This window comes from Diabrotica virgifera, chromosome 2 (genome assembly GCF_917563875.1).
Source record: "Diabrotica virgifera virgifera chromosome 2, PGI_DIABVI_V3a".
In the NCBI taxonomy this organism is placed as follows: domain Eukaryota; kingdom Metazoa; phylum Arthropoda; class Insecta; order Coleoptera; family Chrysomelidae; genus Diabrotica; species Diabrotica virgifera.
The window spans coordinates 41,005,809-41,026,760 of NC_065444.1; the positions used below are offsets into that span (position 1 = coordinate 41,005,809).

Below are 20,952 nucleotides of genomic sequence, written 5' to 3' on the forward strand. Positions count from 1 at the left end.
AAATTTGTTAATAGCTTAACGGTGTCTAGTCGGAGAAACTTTGATGAACGGGAACACTGGAACAGGGGAAGTTTTAATTGTGGAACAGGTTAAAATTTGGAACGTCAGACTACGAAAACGTTCCATGTAATTTTTCGAACAGAACTTTCAATTAATTTGTTACCCTTTCATTAAACTCTCATGCAAAAATCAGACTGCTACGTATCACCAACATAATTTCTGTCATTTGGCATGTTCTACGTGTCGGACTTATTAAAATGCCCAGTTGGTGATAAATACCAGTCTGATTTTTGCATAACAGATTAATGAAATGGTAATAAATCAATTGGAAGTTATGTCCGACAAAATACATGAGACATTTTCGTAGTCTAACGTTTCAAATTTTTGACCTGTTCCACAACTAAAACTTCCCCTGTTCCACATCTCAAAAATTAAAATAGACTAAATAAATATAAAAAAATAAACGCATAAATATTTTATATAAGTTTACTATACAATTGTACAAAAATACGAAGTAGATTTACACATTACAATCCTGCTGTTCATACGTCAAACACATTCCCAGATTTTCTTCTGGAGACGCTTCCCGGACCGTTCGTCCAAAGTGAACTCCGACCACAAAGGGCGTCACGGTGCTTTCGATCCTGCAAGGGTCTTCTCCATCGGGACATAACGTAGAACCGCAATGGATAACGTCACATATGCCTTGAATCATATCTTCTTCTCCCGACTAAATTATATATAATAAAAAATCTATTTTATTTCCGAATATACTATCAATATTATAATAAAGTAAACAAAGACATATATAATATGTATGTAAAGATACATATACATAATAATATACATAAATATATTCATAATATTTAACTTAGACACGCCACAAAAAATCAGTTTCAGAACCTTTTAAACAGAGATGTTCAAACGGTGAAAAAAATGGATAGACTCTTGGAATCTTGGATATTTTACGGGTACTCTGGGCTAATTAGCAAAATACAAGGAAAAGCCAAATTTACCAGCAATTTTATTGCTGAAATCGAATCATATGATTGTATACATTAATAATATAGGTATGCACAGTCCGCAGATAGTGTGCTACTTTTTTATAAACAAAATGGCGCCCGAAAATCGTGTTTTTTTTCAATTTTTGCTCTATAACTCAAAAGATTTTAACTTTACACCAAAAACACCCAAATGAAAATAAAATTAACCGTAATTAAATTCTCCATAGAGACCTGTTTTTCCGATTTACTTCGACAAAAATTTTCCCCGGAAAATGCGGGTTTTTCAACAAAATCATTAATTTTCAACTAAAATTTTAGATAAGTAATTGTTTATCAATAATTAAATAACTTAATAGTATAAAAGCACTTTTTGTATAGATTATAATTCCAAAAGCCAATGAAAATTGAATAAACAGTTTAGCAACAATTGAATTAAGTAAAAATTTACGGTCGCTACAACACTTAGAATAATTATGATACATATAAATAACTATTATCTTTGTATAAAACGAAACTGTACCTATCTAATATACTTTACAGAATTGAAATTGGATTATTTAAGCTGTCTCAGAAATATCTTAAAACTATGTATAAACAATTTTTTGGCTTATAAACAAATAGAATATCTCGGAGAATATTAAATTAAATTAAATCATGAAAACGGTATTGGAAAAGAAGCGGCCGGCCTCTTCTTCTAAAAGAAAAAACGTTTAATTGTGATAAGTGGTTCCTGAGATACAACCGGTCAAAGTTTACCGGCATTTACGGCAAAGATATAAACAATAGGGTCATTATTTTCAAACCATCACCTTTTTATCTTTGTCCTCCTTCTTCACACCAATTTTCATATCTTTAAAATATTCATAACATATATTATTATAATAAAAACTATCGATATTATGAGTGAAAATTGCCAAAAAATAGCAAAATTCCAATCAAAAATTAGGTAGGAGAAAATGTAATCTCAAAGTTCAAAATCGGTATACGTTAAAAAATGCATTTTCTCAGCTTCCCGTGGAACAATTTTCTTCATTCTTTTTTGTTCCCAAGTAACTCGATTATAGCCATCCAACTAACGCATAATGAAATGTCAAACTTGCTTTTGTATTGTTATAATAGATTAATTTATTTATAAGAAAAGAAAACTACATATTATTTCCAGTTGTAGACTTTTTTTAGATAAACTTACTACCAGTTTACCTTTTAAAGTTAAAAACACAAATATTCTAATTTAAAAGCTTTATAATTATTTAAGCAATCTTTATTTAAACAAATTAAAAAAAATTGTTATAATAAATAAATTAATTTATTATGACAAAACAAAAGTAATTTTAACATTAAATAATGCGTTAGTTAGATGGCTCTACTCGAGTTACTTGGGAACAAAAAAAGAATGAAGAAAATTGCTCCATGGGAAGCCGAGAAAATGCATTTTGTTAACGTACCTATACCGATTTTGAACTTTGAGATTACATTCTCTCCAACCTAATTTTTGATTGGAATTTTGCCATTTTTGGCAATTTTCACTCGTAACATCGATAGTTTGTATTATAATAATATATGTTATGAGTATTTTAAAGATATGAAAATTGGTTTGGAGAAAGAGGATAAAAAAAAAGGTGATGGTTCAAAAATAATAATCCTATTGTTTATATCTTTGCCGTAAATGTCGGTCAACTTTGACCGGTTGTATCTCAGGAACCACTCATCAAAATTAAACGTTTTTTCTTTGAAAAGAAGCGTCCGACCACTTTTTTCCAATACCGTTTTTATGATTTAATCTAATTTAATATTTGCCGAGATAATCTATTTGTTTATAAGCCAAAAAATTGTTTTTTAAATTTAAAATATTCCTGAGGCCGCTTAAATAGTTCAATTTCAATTCTATAATAGTTATTTATGATATAAGTGTTAAAAGTACACGTTTAAGGCACGCATGTGAAAGTTTGCAGAATTAGCGAAGCGAGTTCTGCAATTCACATGAGTGCCTTAAAAATGTACTTTTTAACACGCATATCATACAATATTTTTTCTACAAACGTAATTACAGAACGACATTCCATTTTTATATTTTTTTGACATTACATCAAAATTGCCTATACAGTCAATACAAACTGCAGTGCCTTAAAAATTTTAAAGCACTAGTGCCTTAAAGTAGCATTCTAACGCTCGTATGGGGTGCTAAAAATTGCATTTTTAACACGGTTGTAGAAAAAGTACATTAGATAGTTACAGTTTATTTTTATACAAAAATCATAGTTATTTATATGTATCATAATTATTGTGGTTATTATAGCGACCGTAATTTTTTAATTAACAATTCAATTGTTGCTAAACTGTTTATTCAATTTCCATCGGCTTCTGGAATTATAATCTAAACAAGGAAAGCTTTTATACTTCCAAGTTATTTATGTCCAACATTTGTCGAAGTTCCAACATTTTTATGTTGACAATGATATTTTTGATTGAAATTAAGCCACAATTGGTTCTGATGATAATTACATTTTTGTTAGTTTTTTACGTTTCGACTTCCGATCCGGAAATCGTTCTAAAAAAAAAGAAAAATTATAAAATCAATTGATGTTGGATTTCCGACTTTTTTTTGTCTTACCAATTCAATTTGACATGAATTCTTAGAAGAATACCGTATTCAAAATTTTAAAATAGAATTTTACCAAAACGTTGAAAATTCGGTTGACCCGGAAGACTTGTCCGGGACGCCGGGACACGACTTAGTAATTCGGGCCATATCCCGGATTTTTCGGACTAGTCGGTCACACTATGCATGACCAACCTGGTATTGGCCAAAAACATTTTAACTAATGGCACGTACACTTAACAACTGTTTACCTATAAGTATCTGAGACATGAGATGAAATTGGGAAGAAACAATCAAACAGAATTAAGCAGGAGAATAGGATTAACATGAGCAGCTTGCGGAAAACTGAGGAAAGTCTTTAGATTAGATATTCCCATGTGCTTGAAAAGGAAAGTCCTTGATTAGCGTGTACTCCAAGTTTTACGCTATGGAGCAGAAATATTGACTCTTATCAGACCAGTAATCAATAGAGGACAAGTGGCAAAGAGAGCAATGGAGAGGTCAATATTCATCAGAAACCCAGTTTCAAATCAAATAGTTAGAATAAAAACTAGTGTTACAAACGCAGTTAAAAGAATTACTACACTCGGCACGGCAGGCCATGTTACCAGAGTCAGAGATGGAAGATAGACCAAAAAACTTTTAGAATGGAGACCTAGACACAATGCTTGTTGTAATCGAGGACGTCTTCCAAAAATATGGTTGGACGACTGCGCATCCATCATAACTGTATTCAAGATGCTCAAAATCGGATTCAACGGAATTATTTACGGGAGACCTATGTTCAACGGTGGACACTAAATGGCTGATGATGATAAGGTATAACTGTGGCATATTTCTTAGACATTCAATAAAAGAATATGTGTAATTTATTTGCAAAATTAACTTACAAAAACTTAACAAAAACCTACAAAAACAAAGAGTGAAGACAGAGAAATCAACTCTACCCCCCACATACACGTGGTAGAGTCATATAATGCTGTGAGGTATATCTTTTTCATTTTCACCCATCGCCAGGGTTTAACATAATACACGCCCATGTAAGACTTTTGGTCGGCGTTTTAAGGGTTTTAACCTATGTATTTTTGGTGGCTTAGCATGTAGAGCTTGCTTAGAACACTGATGATGCTCTCTTTAGAGCGAAAACGTTCTGTCTTTTAATGTAGCCCTTTATTGGGGTTTTATTAAATATACCTTTTACACAGAAGTCTTTCTTCAATTTTTGTAATTAATGGTATACAGCCAGTTACGGGAAATTTTTCCTTATGGATATATAATAATGATAATATATAATAAATGATATACGTACGAGTAACAAGTCGTCAGATTCACAAGGTATTGTAATTTTATCACCACAGCTATCCATTTGTCGTCCTTCAACGATACCAGCTTCATCATCATCATCAGTGTAGTCACCTGAACCTACTTCCATATAGTCATCACCGGAATTTGGACTGATTCTAAATGCGTTTTCATGGCATGGTTCATATACTATACTGCACATGGCATCCTCTTGTCGAATACAAATGTTGTAGTCTTGATTAGCAAGATGGCGACCGTTGTCAGCAAAATTCATAGTTTGTATGATTCCAGTGGTACCTAAATATTAAAAATAAGATTACAAATAGAAAGGATCGCTTTCTTCAATTATTTTATAAACCAAAAGGAAGACGTTTAGAATGCATCATGAAACGATGGAGCAAAGTTTGATACTGAAAGAGATAACAAATATCTATACCCTAGAATAAATAAGAAAAATTAGATTTAATATATTTTTTAAAATAAAAATAAAACTAAATTCTTACCTTCATAATATTGTAGGCAACCCGCTGGAGCTCTTTGAGAAAATGGCATTTGAGTAACTTTCACTTCCCATAGTCTTGTGACAGCTTTTCTGCTCATATTCATTTTTATTTCGATGAAGTCGTTAGTGTTATCGACATCGAAATAAACTAAAAGTGAAAAATATATGTATAATGCATAAGATACATACTTACTGATCAATTAATATACTGTTATACAGTGCTAGTCAAAAGTCCGTACCCCCCCTCTTATCTTTTGAACGGTTATACGTACAAAAGTGAAATTTGGAGGGAGGAAATAAACGGACATAAGCTCCTTAACTAGTCATGACAGGTGACGTAATAGTGACAGATGACGTTACAGAGCCACTGTGACCGATAATTTTAAATGGGACCTTATGGCAAGTAATACCTCGTTTGAAAGGTATTTAAAATACCTATTCAGCCATACTAATTTTTTTGGGTGTAGGTGGATTTTTATTTTGGTGAATAAATTAAATAAATATAATATTGTAGTTTCTCATTTAATTAACAAAAATTCAAATGTCCGCCTATGGTTTCTTTGTCAAAAAATTTGACGTTTTTCAATTTTCTAGTAGTTTTTACGTAAACTTCAACCCTTTTGACAAGTAATCATAGGCAGAATTTTGAATTTTTATTAATTAAATGCGAAACTACAATTTTATATTTATTTCATTTTTTCATCAAAATTAGCTTAAACTCAAACAAAATTAGTATAAATGAATAGGTATTTTCAATACCTTTCAAACGAGGTATCACTTGCCATAAGGTCCCATTTAAAATTATCTGTCACAGTGGCGCTGTAAAGTCATCTGTCACTATTACGTCATCTGTCATGACTAGTTAAGAAGCTTACGTCCGTTTATTTCCTCCCTCCAAATTTCACTATTATAGGTATACCAGTGCTGTTTTTGTGACGGTACGCGCCGGTACGCCGTACCGGTACCTCTTGGTACAAAAAATAAAAAAATCAACAAAATTATAGACAAATTCTTGAATTTTTCCCTTGCTCCCAAATAGCTTTAAAACGCCATTATTGAGGATAAATTTAAAAAGTTTTCCCGGGAGTGGACCCCCCTTATGAACAATCCCCAGACCCCCAGGAACATTGCGTACCGGAACCTAAGCGTACCGGACCATTGCGTACCGGAACCTTATATTGTTACAAAAACAGCACTGCGGTATAACCGTTAAAAAGATACGAGGGGGGGTACGGACTTTTGACTAGCACTGTATAATTTTATGGGGAAATTTAGAGAATCCATTTTATGTCCAAACCACGAGATCGTAAAGTTCCATCGTCCTGTATATGGCCAAAATTTGTAAATAATATATTATTAATAATATTATTAAAAAACGTTAGTGGTTAAGATTCTACGAACCGACTTAACAATTCAAGAACAATAGAACTAAATTACGATCGGTTTTAGAAAGTGGATGTATTTGCGGTTGACGTGAACAATATAACGTTTTTAAAAGCTTCCTAGAAGGTAACGATGGTAAACAAAATTGTTTAGTTTTAGAAGATAGCGTCTTTCTAGCATGTAAGAAAAAAATTAATTTTTGTATCTCCTGGAATTTGGCAAGACAGAAACTTTGTATACAACACTATTTGTTTTTAAGAAAGGAAAGTGGGGATCTAATGTGTAGAGAGAATGCTTGTTATTGGCGAGGAGACTGATGGAGGGGAGTAGAGTGTTTGAGTCGCAGATTGATAAAAAAAGATTCACTGTATAATTAAGACCTGAAGAGAGCAGCCCAGTTCAAAAAGTAGTGATTTTGTGTGAAGTGGTTAATTTGGTGGCCGTGTAGCAGATTTCTGTTAAGACGAAATCGTGATCGAGTCGATAAGTAAAATCTCCTCGTATCCGAATTTATTCCAGTTTCTGTCTGGAACAAGTAGCCGTTTTGTATCAATTTTGCACAAGATATCGAGCTAAGGAAAAAATATTGGAATTATAAAGATTGATATTGTTTGTATCGAGTCAGAGACTAAATTGAGGAGAGATTTTGAGCGTCTGCTGTTTGTGGGTGAAGCAGTTGGAAGAGAAAGACCGTCGCAGCATCCGAAGGAGCACGTGTGGGTGAACCGAGGACAACACAATCGATGATAAGAAGTATAGAAGATAAAAAAGGTTAGTCAGATTATTTGTGAAAGGAGAGAATTTTTTATATTACATACCATATTTGTTTTAATTTAACAGTTTTACCGTTGATTGAGGCCAATACTTCAATCAACGGTTTTACATCATAATTCATTCATTCATATATTCATAGAAGATAATATAAGTAATCTTTTTAAAAGGTGAAAATTAAATTTAGTTTTTTTTATAATAATAAGAACAGTCTACCGAATCTTTTAAACGAAAATTTGTTAAAAAAGGAGATAGTAGAATTAAAGATTAATTTTACATATTAGATAAGAAATTTTTACATTAAAATTGAGTTTTTAGCATACATTTTGAATCGTATATTTATAGTATTCCCGGTGTGCAAGTACTCGGAAGGGAATTGAGAAACGATCGTGCGCGAATAGCGGAGAAATATTGCAACTTTCTTAAATAATTCATATTGTCAATTGAAATTGTCAAATTGACGTACATTTCATACCTATTGTCATTTAAGAAGAAAAATTATATATTGCTCCACAATATTGATATGATATGCAATTATTGTATAAAGGTAAATTTAATTAATTTTATTTTACTTGCAGTACTGCATTTTAATAACTAATTTTATTTACTACGTGCAATTGTTTACGTTTTAATAACATAACCTAAATCTTATTTTTTTTCTTATTATTTTTTTTGGACTATGGCCTTGACAATTATCCAGTAACCAGGACCATATGATTGGCCAATATAATTAAAAGTGCGAATAAGTACAGAGCGTAGAAACCAGGTGTCGCTTTTCCGAACTTGCACGGTCCCAATAGGATATAAATAAATAATATTTATAGAATTTATATGATTTTGAGTACATTTATTTTCCTTGTTTTGTCCTGGATGAAGTGAGCAACGAGAAATACTATAGTTTATTTTTTAACCAGGAGGAATAAACTAAAAAGACAGATTCACATCCAAGAAAGTCACTAGAATAATAACCAAATACATCTTCTTTTTTGGTTGATCTAGTCGACTTTCAACGGTAATCCATAAATACTGTACTAAATTAATATGTCGCTAAAGAGTTCCAAGAACAACTGCTTTTTATATAAAAGCAGACGAACAATCTAAAAATTAAAGGAATAACACAGAAAACACAAAAATCGCCGATATAACTGAATTAGCCTATGAAATGTCACTAGTGTCAAAATTTGATAAATGTGTCAAAATTCTATAGCAGTGGAGTAAACTTGCCTGCGGTTGGACCAATTACAAACAAGCAATACTGCGCGGTAAATTTGAATCACTCCTCTTGGTTAAAAAAAAACAATAGAAGCCACAAACTAAAGGTAATACCTACATTAAAATCAATTAGGCCTGAGAATAAATTTTATTGGAAAGTTTTATTAAATTTTGGTTTTGTTTCCATGAGTAGTAATTAAAACAATTAATTAATTAATCGAATTAATAAGATGCTGATCAATCTCATAACAGAGAGAAAATATAGAGCATAATAATACCTATCATAATTATTATTATTAGAGCCCTATCTTAGCATCTAGTTTTCGTACCCAATTACGCTAGTCATTCATATCCAGTATTTTCTTTGTTATCCCATACATTTCGCCTTCATCATCATCAATCAACCCTGATTCGTCCATTGTTGAACATGGGTGTCCTCCAGATATTTCCATCTTCTTCTATTCTGCGCCTCTGCTATCCAATTGGTCACAATTCTTTTGAGATTGTCAGTCCATCGCGTTGGAGGGTCTTCCCCGGCTTAGCTTATCTGTCCGTGGTCTCTACTCAAGCAGTTTTTTGGTCCACCTGTCGGTCCGCCTCATTTCTTACTCTATTTTTAATCCGTTTATTGCCTGATGCCGTTTATTGTCCGCAAAGACTACAACTATTCTTCGACCAATCTGGTGTAAATTCAACCTTTGTTGAACGTAATCTTCAAAACCGTTAATTCAAACAATATCTCTATTTCTATAATTGAAATTCAGCCATTTTTCCTTCTGTGACTGAAGAAGATATACTGTTTGTCGAATGACCCGTTTAATAATTGGGTAAAATATATTTCGCTTCAGCATCCATCTGGCTTGCAAATTTTAGAAGCCATGGAGGTGTTACCAAGGAAATGGACCAATAAGTTTTCAATTTAAAAATCTTTTAGTAATATTTTAATATTTTTACATATTATTAATATTGCTATTAGGATTTAAAACTACTTCATCTTTCAATTGCCAGATGACGCTAGTCACCTAGTTCATTCACGTCAGTTGCGGTGTGGGGATAAACTCTCGATATTGGTCACTTGGAGTATGGAGTAGCAGGCCTACGTTCTCTCCGATGAGACTCCAACAAGAGTCGAAAATCGTCGATTCAGAGTGCTGGACTGCGCTCCGTATTCTAAGTGAAAAATAAGATTGTTTTGCCTTCGCATTGCAACTGAATAAAAAATGGAATTTGTATTTTATTTTTAAAATATATTTATTTATCTTATATATCTTCTTTTTATTTTTGTATTTCTCGTTTCTTCGCCTGTCAGGTATCTTATTGTTCCTACTTATATAGTCTTAACTACGGTGATCAATCAGTTGTGGAGGTGTTTCAATTTGAGACTGAGTAGGTACCTACATAATATTTGAGTATGTATACGTAATACTTTGGCATTTTCTTTGTACAGTCTCTAAAGTTTAATCATGATTAAAGGTGAATATAAAGATTTTTTTTATTTCTGGCCTTGATTTGAAACTTTTAACCACGTAATTACTAATGAGTAATGTGTAATGTGTGTATTGAGTAAATGTCATGTTACTTAGTAATGTTGACTTAATAATATAAAGGTAGCTACGTTTTGTATTGAATATTGAATACTTACTATGTTGACCGCTGTTCAGTCCACATAAAGTGATGTCCCTGGAATTACTGCCGGTAGTCATAAGAAAAATATCTTCTTCACAAATACCATTTTTTCTATTGGGTTGTCCCTAAATGTTCAACACTGTTAAAAAACAGAAGACAAGATGTATAAAACGTAAGAAAACTGTGTAAAAGCTCTAATGAGATTTCTACATTATCATGATTTAAAAAACTGTTCAGGTATAATTATGACATTAATTATTCATTGCTTGTTCTGGTATCAAAACTGTTTTGCTGCGTTCAGTTTTCTAGATTTTCTCTAAGGAGTTACATGTATGTCTAGTCTAGTAGTTTTCACAACTACTAGTCCGAATCAGTAAAACAAAAAATAAGAAAAAGCAGATCACGAAGAACTTATGCTTCCAAATTGGAAGCGGCTATTGCACTTATCTACTAAATTCAAAGACTTACCAAATTAAAATGTACGAAATCTAAACGTAATTGGCCAATTTCTTCATCCATTTTTTTAACCTTTAAAGAGCAACTGCTCATATCTCTAGTCAAATCGGGAAAATCCGGATTTACAAAATAAGTAATATTGTTGGAAATTTCTTGATCGCAGGTAGCTGTAACTAAAACAAAAAGAAAAAAGTCGTTATTTAAACAATGAGTGACCTGCCTCAGCACTGTTGCGTACTTAGGTCACTGGTAAGGTACATCATATTGTAGGAATTTCCAGGATTTTCGGCACTAAATTGATGAAAGCCGATTACTCGAGGTTTTTTGGGGTTACTGAATAAGAATACGCCATCAGAACCGAACCCCGGAGCACCGGTGCCCAGAGTCACTGCTAAGGCACATCTGGAATTTCGAGGGTTTTTGGTTTTCCGAGGTCGGTTCTGACGGAGTATTCGTATTCAGCGACCCAAAAAACCACGAGTAATCTATTTGCATCAATTTCCTGTCGCAAAGCCTCGAAACTGTAGAATATAACGTGCATATCAGTCACCCTGTGCACTATATGCTCTGAGAGTTAGTTATGACGTCATATTCGTGTTCAGCAACCCCAAAAACTCTTGAGTAATCTATTTCCATCAATTTGGTGCCGAAAACTCTCGAAAATCCAGATAACGTCCAGAGCAGTGACTCTGTAGGTACCAGGTGCTCCGGGGCTCGGACTCCAGGTGATGGTTTCTGATGCTTCTTATTCGGTAACCCCAAAAAAAATCTCGAGTAATCGGCTTCCATCAATTTAATGTCAATAATCCTCATAACTCCAGATGACGTGCCTTAGTAGTAACATATCAGTCAATATTAGTTGTTCCCTCGTTATGGTTGTTATTCGTTATGTAAACATTGCGACATTTATTGTCATAAAAAGACTCTTTAATTAAAAATATACTTACTGGAAAAATACTTTGCTAAACTTACAACTTACATACACAGCAAACTCCAAATCCGTATGCACAAAATCCATATGACTTTCCTCCTTTCATTCTACATTCGTAGGTATTCATACATACTCCTAAAAATACACATTTCTTTGTTTAAGTGTTTTCTATTTAACTATTTATAAAAAAACATAAATAAGTATATTGAAAAACAGCTTTACCTTTTCGACGACCATCGTTTGCATTACACTCTTCTTCTACCGGAACTGGGAAAAAGTTTAAAACTGAAATAAATAAAAATATTTCTTCAGTTTACTTCCATTATCCAGGATACTAAAAAATTGAGATAGAAAGAGAGAAGGAGAAAGAGAGAGAGAGAGAGATAGAGAGAGAGAGAGAGAGAAAGAGAAGGAGAGAGGGAGAAGGAGAGAGAGAGAGAGAAGGAGAGAGATAGAGAGAAGGATAGGGAGAGAGAGAGAGAGACAGAGATAAAGAGAAGGGGAGAGATATAAATAAATGTAAAATAGCCACTACACATCCCATACCTTTTTAACTGGTAGGTGTACAGTTTTTTGTAAATATTAATTTTTACGACCAATAAACAGGACATGACAAAATATAACCAACGATAATCAGATGTAAAAAAAGTGAATAAAGAAATAAAATGCGCAAAATTATTGTTTACCTATTTTAAAAATACATAGTAGTTATAAATACATACACAAAAATTAAAGAATTTACTCGCAACAATAAAAAAGAAAACCAGGAATACTAATAGACGAAAATAGGAAACTAGTGTTTAATGCTAACGAAGAATTTAAGAGACGAACAGAATACATCAACGAGTTGTTCAAAGACAACAGAACAGAAGAGATGTGTAGAAGTAGAAGATAGTGTAGTTTTAGAACATATTAAAAGAGGAAATTAAAATGGCTTTAAAAACCAGCAAAAATGGCCAAGTAGTAGGCCCATAACAAATCCCAGTGGTAAACTTAAAATGCATAAATGATTAAATGTTAGAGATTATAGTATGTAGACTTCTTGTTTAGCACAATATACCAAACAGAGCATATACCGAAACAATGCACCGAGAGAACAATTTCTTTTCTCCTAAAACACTGATTTCTTTGAGCTATCTTTAAAAGTTACTATATCATATTAACTTAAACATACCGCTTCACATATATAAAGAAAAGAGTTTTTTAAACACGACTCAATAATTTCTTCCAGATAACTTTTTCATTACTAAGAAATGCATTAAGAGGAAACAGTAGCGATCAACAGGTAGCAAAAACGCCTTCCAAGATTGCGGCTGTAATTTTGAATATTTTTTCGAGATATTTGGCACACGTATTCGTAATATAATAAAGAATGGCGGTACAGAGCCCAATTTAAAAAATATATTAATATGTGGAAATTACTCTGTAATTAAATACAATATTAAAAAAACGAGCCTGTACCGCCATTAAGAAGAACAAAAAAATACACTTTCTTCAAATAAACTTTTTTATCCGATGCCTAGATTTTGTGTCATTTTGGAACTACTAAATTTTTTTATTTCATTAGTAGTTCCAAAATGACACAAAATCTAGGCATCGGATAAAAAGTTTATTTGAAGAAAGTGTATTTTTTTGTTCTTCTTAATGGTGGTACAGGCTCGTTTTTTTAATATTGTATTTAATTACAGAGAAATTTCCACATATTAATATATTTTTCAAATTGGGCTCTGTACCGCCATTCTTTATTGTATTAATAATACGTGTGCCAAATATCTCGAAAATATATTCAAAATTACAGCCGCAATCTTGGAACGCGTTTTCGCTACCTGTTGATCGCTACTGTTTCACCTTAATTGTTACATTTTAATTTTCTTATCCTAAAGTTTTTGTTTCTTAAATTGAAAACTACAAATATTTCGCAGTATAAGAAATATATGTTAAGTTAATCCATATCTATATTTTTTGTGAACAAGAAATTTTCTTGCAATGAAATAAATATTTTAAACCACAAGAAATAATTCTTCATAAATACCCCCTGTAGTAACTGTGGTTATTAAATAAAAACCTTATCATTAATGCCGAAATTCTACTTGCAAAGAGATTTTCTTTCACAAAAGAATTGCCCAGCAACCATTATTCACTATTTGTGATTTAATCCCAGTGTTGGGCAAGATGGCGTGCATGGCATTAGTTCATTTTCATAGATGGATTTTGGATTTGTTGGTTTTCTTTAAAATCTAAGGGACAGTTTGAAGGTACATACATAGGTATATAAAAGTAAATTGATTAATTTAAGATGTAATAATAATATTGTTGCATATCCGAATATGTAGTTCTAAAAGAAACATAATACTATCTTTATATGCATTTTAGATATCTATAATGATGGACAACTCTGAAAGAAAGGATCTTATTCTAACTGGGAAATAAGCCACAATTTAACTTAAAAAATGATTAGATTGACGTTTTGACTTCCACCTCGGAGAGAATAATACAATATAAAGCTTCAGAACAATATTGAAAGGAGCTATTAACCAACTAGGGGCTTCCATAAATGGTAGAGCTGTATACAGGTAAGTTCCTTTATAAAAATATGTATACTTATGTATAAACTATATGTTTCTTGAATGTATAGTCTTCTATATACGATCCTGCAATTCAACGTTATATCAAACATGGCGTGTGCTTTATTTGTCATAAAGAAATATTAGTTAGTCTAAAAGAAACATCTTAACGGTTAAGAAATTTTATTGCCGAAAACCGTGAATTAGTTAATATGTATTATTAAAAGATGTAAACTAATAATACTTTCCCGTAATAGAATTTCTTAATGATTAGGTTTGCTGTATCTTTTGGATTATATAAATAAATAAAATTACAATATATGTCTGCTTCAATGTTTTACATTGGTTGTTTTTTTTTCTTCTTATTTTAGTTAAACAATGGCTATTGGGTGACTTAATATTATACAGATAAATAACTAATATTTAATATACAAAAAAAATTAACAAAGATGGTAGGATAAATAAAGCCATGTTTGAACTAAATATATGATTGATTATTATTTGTTGAAATGCCAAGAAATGTTTTTGGATTGTAGACTGTTTTACTGATACGATACGTACCGTTCTTATACCAAAACTTAATAGTTTTTTGGGGGCCCGTGTATTTGTTTTTTTTTTTTTTTTCGTATTTCCTTTTGTCAAAATAAGTATGTACTTATATCATTATAAAAATTTTTTTATTAAAATAAGTTTACTCTTTCTACATAACGGTTTTGTTTTAGGTAATTGCTGATATACAAAGTGCTATTAACAAAAAGAAGGAAAAATTAAGGAAGTTGGATTTGTCTCACCATCCTTTTATTATTGTATAGAAGCCAGTGGTTTAAGAGTGGAGAAATTATTTGTATGTATTAATATCTAACGTTTTGCATCCTGTTTTTAATATCTAATAAAGAATAATTTTACCTTAACATAACGATTTATTTCGCCTTATGTAATATCATTTTATTTTTAGGAAATGTAACTTAATTCTAAATATACAATTATATTATCTGCGAAATATATTTCTTAACATTAAGTACATTAATTAATAATGGTAAGATAACAATATTTCTTAATAAGAAATATTATTGCTCAGAAAGAATAGTTTTGTAATGCCAAGAAAATATATTCTTATGACAAGTATAATTTCTTTCTGACAAATGGGTTTGCAGTTTGCAAGAAAGTGATAGTTCAATCATGTTTAAGATATATTTCTTTGGGTATCTTAAAATTTATTTGAAATATTTTAGAAAATTATATCTTACATACGAAGATATATTTCTTAGGCAATATGCCAAGTCGATCTTTCTTAAATATTAATAAAGTTTCTTTATGTCAAGAATTTATTTCTCTCGGTGTGGTACTCTCCACCTTTTGCGCTATCCTTAAAAATACAAACGCTAAAGACTGCCGTAAATATAGAACAATATCATTATTAAGTCAGAACATAAGACAATGGAAAGAAGGGCACAAGAGAGATATGAATGGAAGGACATAGCCAGACAGGCGAAGGCCCATCCAGGGTTATGTTGTCAAAAGCAGAAGAAAAAGAAGAATCAATATTATTAAGTCATGTTCTCAAATCATTCCTGACAATAATACGTGGTCGCATAAATAAAAGAACTTAAAAAGGAATTAATAATAGTCAGTTTGGATTCAGAAACGAGCTAGGACCCAGAATGTGCTAGCTCAAAGATACATTGATATAAATGTAGATGTGCATGTTTGCTACGTCGATTTTCAAAAAGCATGTAACAAATAAGACCTGACAAAGAAGCTCAAAGTATAAAGACAAAAAATAGACAAAAAAGACTTAAGAATAATAACAAACCTGTACTGGAATCAAATGGCACAAATTGTAAAATGATAACAAAGCCAGTAGAGGAATTTAGATCAGGAGAGGAGTTCGACAAGGATATATTATGTCTCCATTACTATTCAATTTATATAGTGAATCCTTTTTAAAAGAAGCATTACTATCTGAAAGTAAAAAATAATAATTAAGGCAAGAACTACAAGAAGCATAAGATATCCAAATGACATCTTGGTTGTAGCACTCTGCTGAACAACTCAGCGTAGAATACAAATAAATACAAAAAAGATTAAATTTGTGACAATCACACAGAAAAAACTAATGAAACAAACGTAGCGAGATATACCGATATAAAGGGTTGAAAAATAAAAACACCTGGGAACCTGGGTGCCAAAAAGCTAGATGGATTGGTGACATTATACGAATGACAGAGAGCCGAAATATTAAAACAATAATGAAGGAGGGAGAAATGAGGAAAGGGTGACAAAAGGACGTCCAAAGATGAAATGGCTGGAGGCAGTAAGGCGCGACTGTCCGAAATAGGCCTAAAGGATTGGAGAAAAAAGCAAGGAACTGGAAAAGTTCCCTTGTTGTAGACGTGGATCCTGTGTTCCAAAAAAAAGTTGATTAATAGCAAGCTGAAAATTTGTTAATAGCTTAACGGTGTCTAGTCGGGAAAACTTTGATGCATGGGAACACTGGAACAGGGGAAGTTTTAATTGTTGAACAGGTTAAAAATTTGGAACGTCAGACTACGAAAACGTTTCATGTATTTTGTCGGAGAGAACTTCCAATTGATTTTTTACCATTTCAATAAACTCTCATGCAAAAATCAGACTAGTATTTATCACCAACTGGGCATTTTAATGAGTCCAACACGAAGAACATGTCAAATGACAGGAATTATATTTGTGATGAATAGTAGTCTGATTTTTGCATGAGAATTTAATGAAACGGTAAGAAATCAATTGGAAGTTCTGTCCGACAAAATACATGTGGCGTTTTCGTAATCTGACGTTCCAAATTTTTAAACTGTTCGACAATTAAAACTTTCCCTGTTCCAGTGTTCTCGTACATCAAAGTTTGTCCGACTAGACACCGTTAATACTCTAGGGTAATAAGCTAGAAATAGACCATGTTCGGGACACACTTAAAGATCAAGGTAGCTGACTACTTTTTAAGTTATTGTATACCTATAGGATAAAAACCTACCTGTTTCCTGCCTAGAGTTCGCGTCCGTTATTTAATTTTTAACAATTTAATGGAAAAAATCGCGATTTTTTCTATTTTTTGCACCCCATTCAAAAGCTAAATAGTTGACATAAAATTACAAGATTTAATTTTTTGTAACATTAAAAAACCTTCAAAATAGATTTTTGAAAGTTAAAAAGTTAATTTGTTGCTACGCAAACTGCAAAATAAGTCAAAATCATTTATTTGTTAATAACTTTTACTAAAACTACCTTAAAACTTTAGTGTTTCACCCAAAGTTGGGTATTGGGTACTTAACAAACCCTTAAAATTTGAGACCGATCCATTAATTAATTTAAGAGTTATTCTAATTGTTTATCCCAGAGACCTTTATTTTGCAATAACATAAGACAGAAAATAATGAAGATAGGCCAATTCTGCCAAATGAAAGTAGAAAACTGATACTATCAAAATGTACTAAAAAACGATTAAAAAATTATCTAATATAGTCAAAAATTCTAATGCCAAATTTGTGAAATTTTGTAGTTTAAAAACATTTAGAATAACTTTAAAAATATTGTCCGTAGAAAAAGTTATTTTACATATTAGAAAGGCTGGTATCTTACACGAATTTTTAAAAATGTAGCTCAATTGGAGACTATACCCTATTCCACGAACATACGCCTGTTTTGGATTACTTCGACAAAGAATATTTTACTGTGCAAAATAAGAAGAACGAAAGTAAATTGCAAATTACATTGTGGTTTATTGGAATAATTATTAGCGCCATTTACTTTCGTACTTCTTATATTGCACAGTAAAATATTCGTTGTCCAAGTAATCCAAAACAGGCATATGTTCGTGGAATGGCCCATAGTCGTGGTAAGTGAAGGGGAAGCTGGGAGCCGACAAATGCACGAGTTCAAAAACTAAAAAAGCAACTTAAAACTACTATCATTTTCTATATCTCGGGATCTAACGAATATATTTTGATCGTTCTTTTTTTTAATTTGTATGTAATTTTTCTGTACATTACAAATTTAGTAGGTATGCACTTTGTCTAGACATTAATAATTAATAAACAGTCTAATTTGTTTAAACAATTTTTGAAAAAATAGTTTTTTCCCAAAAATCCATGATTTTATTCATACTATCCCTATTAATCATAGCAAAAGTTAAGGTATACTTAAATAAATAAATTATCTTCAATAAATAATTATCTAATAAACATCATTTATTTATTAAAGTGTACTTTTCTGTGATCATTAATGATACTACGATTAAAAAAATAGATATCTGTAAAAAATATATTTTTCCAAGAATAATTGTTTAAACATATTAGACTGTTTATAATTAATAAATTTATAAACAAATTGCATATTTGTGATGTACGTAACAATTACATACCAATTAAAAAAAGAAAGATCAAAATCCATTGAGTTGATCCGGATATACATCAAATTTTCGTTTGAAATTGTTTTTTCGGTATTTTAACTCGCTGGATTTGTAGGTTCCCCTAGTAATCGTTTGCACTACATTTTTGAAAAATCGTAGAGGGTGCTGTGAAGGTATAATGTTTGTGCAAATTTTTTAAGAAAAAATACAAATCCCATTCTTTAAAATGGCATTAATGAGATTCCTTAATTCTTATAAATAAATTAGCTGTGAATTAAAAAAAACATATGGCTAACTTTGTCCCAAATGAGCCCAGGCTAAATTTTTTATTTGAAAATTCGTGTTAAGATACTATCTTTTCGAATACATAAAAATATTGTTTCTACGGACAACATTTCTAAAGTTATTCTAAATGTTTATAAACTACAAAATTTTAAAAATTTGGCATTAGGACTTTTGACTGTTAATTATTTTTTTATCTTTTTTTTAATACATTTTGATAGTATCAGTTTTCTACTTTCATTTGGCAGAATTGGCCTATCTTCATTATTTTCTGTCTTATGTTATTGCAAAATAAAGGTCTCTGGGATAAACAATTAGAATAACTCTTAAATTAATTAGTGGATCAGTCTCAAATTTTAAGTGTTTGTTAAGTACCCCAATATCCAACTTTGGGTGAAACACTAAAGTTCTAAGGTAGTTTTAGTAACAGTTATTAACAAATAACGATTTTCACTTATTTTGCAGCTTGCGTAGCAACAAATTAACTTTTTACCTTCAAAAATCGGCATTTTGAAGGTTTTTCAATGTTCTAAAAAAATGAATTTTGTAGTTTTATGTCAACTATTTAGTTTTTGAATGGAGTGCAAAAAATCGAAAAAATCGCGATTTTTGCACTAAATTGTTAATAATTAAAAACGGACGCGAACTCGGCAGGAAACAGGTAGGTTTTCTTCCTATAGGTCCCTATAACTAAAAAAGTAGTCAGCTACCTGGATCTTTCAGTGTCCCGAGAAAATCCTTATTGCCCTGGACTATAAGCTATTAACAAATTTTCAGCATGCTATTAATCAACTTTTTTTGGTATGCGAGATCTAGGCCTATTGCTTTTCCCCTGCTATTCTACAAGGTATACACTATTATAATATAAAGTTGTCACTATTTTTTTCTTTTTTTGTGTATCAAATTAGTTTTATTAATAAAAAGTAATAATATCAATAATTAAAGATATTTACAACAATTGCACGAGAAATAATTAATAATTTTAGTATGTTACATACCTCTAGGCAATCTCGAGTGATTAACGGCACTACTAAAATTAACATTATTTACAAACTGCTCTTCTTCTTGATCATTTTTGTCCTGCCAAATATCCGTCTTCACAGCCGGTTTGGCTAGCACACTCAACTTCCCATAAATCAAAATCCAATGAAAGTAAAACCAAATCTTATTCACTTTCTTCATTTCACAATGCACTCACGAATAAATATTAGCTAATGATCCGAGTTCATTATCAAGGTCTGTTGATTGCAAATGTCACTACTGTACACTGATAACATTTCATTTGATCTTAAGAAGTAAAGGAGACATCTGGGTCAGCAGGTTGGTTGGGTCATAGTCTTCGTACTTTCTGCGATTTTGCGGTATTTATGAATGTTTTATGAAATTGTTGTTATCAGGCCAGGTACTTTTTTATTTGACATTTATTTTGAATAATGTATTATTAAAAGCGGTATTAAAAAATTGAGAGAATGAAGTAAACCATCCACCAGAAATGTATATAACGGTACCTACAAGCGCCTATTTTACCAGTAGTCCCGTAAGACACCTGCCTCGAGCCCGCGACTTAAAGGGGTCCAGCAAGATCAACAAAAAAAAATTTATTGCAATAACAAAATAAATTTTCAAAATTTTTTCATTTTACGAACACGAAATGATAAATAATAACAATGCAATAAACAAAATTGTTAGTCACCACCCCAAAGGATTGACAAGAGGTAGAAATAACAATTTTTATGCGATGGTTTGCCTTAAATTGGCAGAATTGTTTGTATTTCCTTCAGAGTTGAGACTTCTGAGCTTCACTGATGAGGCATAAGGATGCTAAAATAGCTATATGGAGATGGTGGTCCAACTCTGAATCAAATATAAACAAAACCTGCCTTGATCTTTTTTATCTTTTTCATTTTTACTCAGTTTGAGTATTTAGAAACTAAAATGA

General features: G+C 31.4%; 1 protein-coding gene across 1 annotated transcript; it reads right to left on the reverse strand.

Annotated features, from left to right (window-relative positions):
- Positions 1 to 460: 460 nt before the first annotated feature.
- LOC114327953 (uncharacterized) lies at positions 461 to 20,278 on the reverse strand. Its single transcript, XM_028276669.2, has 8 exons — positions 20,012 to 20,278; positions 12,009 to 12,071; positions 11,835 to 11,921; positions 10,868 to 11,028; positions 10,416 to 10,524; positions 5,409 to 5,555; positions 4,913 to 5,202; positions 461 to 730 (listed from the first exon to the last, which is right to left on the reverse strand). The coding sequence occupies exons 1-8, from the start codon at positions 20,193 to 20,195 to the stop codon at positions 521 to 523; spliced, it is 1,251 nt and encodes a 416-aa protein (XP_028132470.2). The 5' UTR covers positions 20,196 to 20,278; the 3' UTR covers positions 461 to 520.
- Between the last annotated feature and the right edge of the window lie 674 nt (positions 20,279 to 20,952).

What these genes read in the sequence shown, in the direction of transcription:
- LOC114327953 (XM_028276669.2), bottom strand. Translation starts at nt 20,195, where the DNA reads ATGAAGAAAGTGAATAAGATTTGGTTTTACTTTCATTGGATTTTGATT. An exon ending in AAACGATGGTCGTCGAAAAG is followed by an intron (nt 11,922 to 12,008) that starts GTAAAGCTGTTT and finishes GTGTATTTTTAG; the next exon opens with GAGTATGTATGAATACCTAC. An exon ending in TTGCCTACAATATTATGAAG is followed by an intron (nt 5,203 to 5,408) that starts GTAAGAATTTAG and finishes TTTAATATTTAG; the next exon opens with GTACCACTGGAATCATACAA.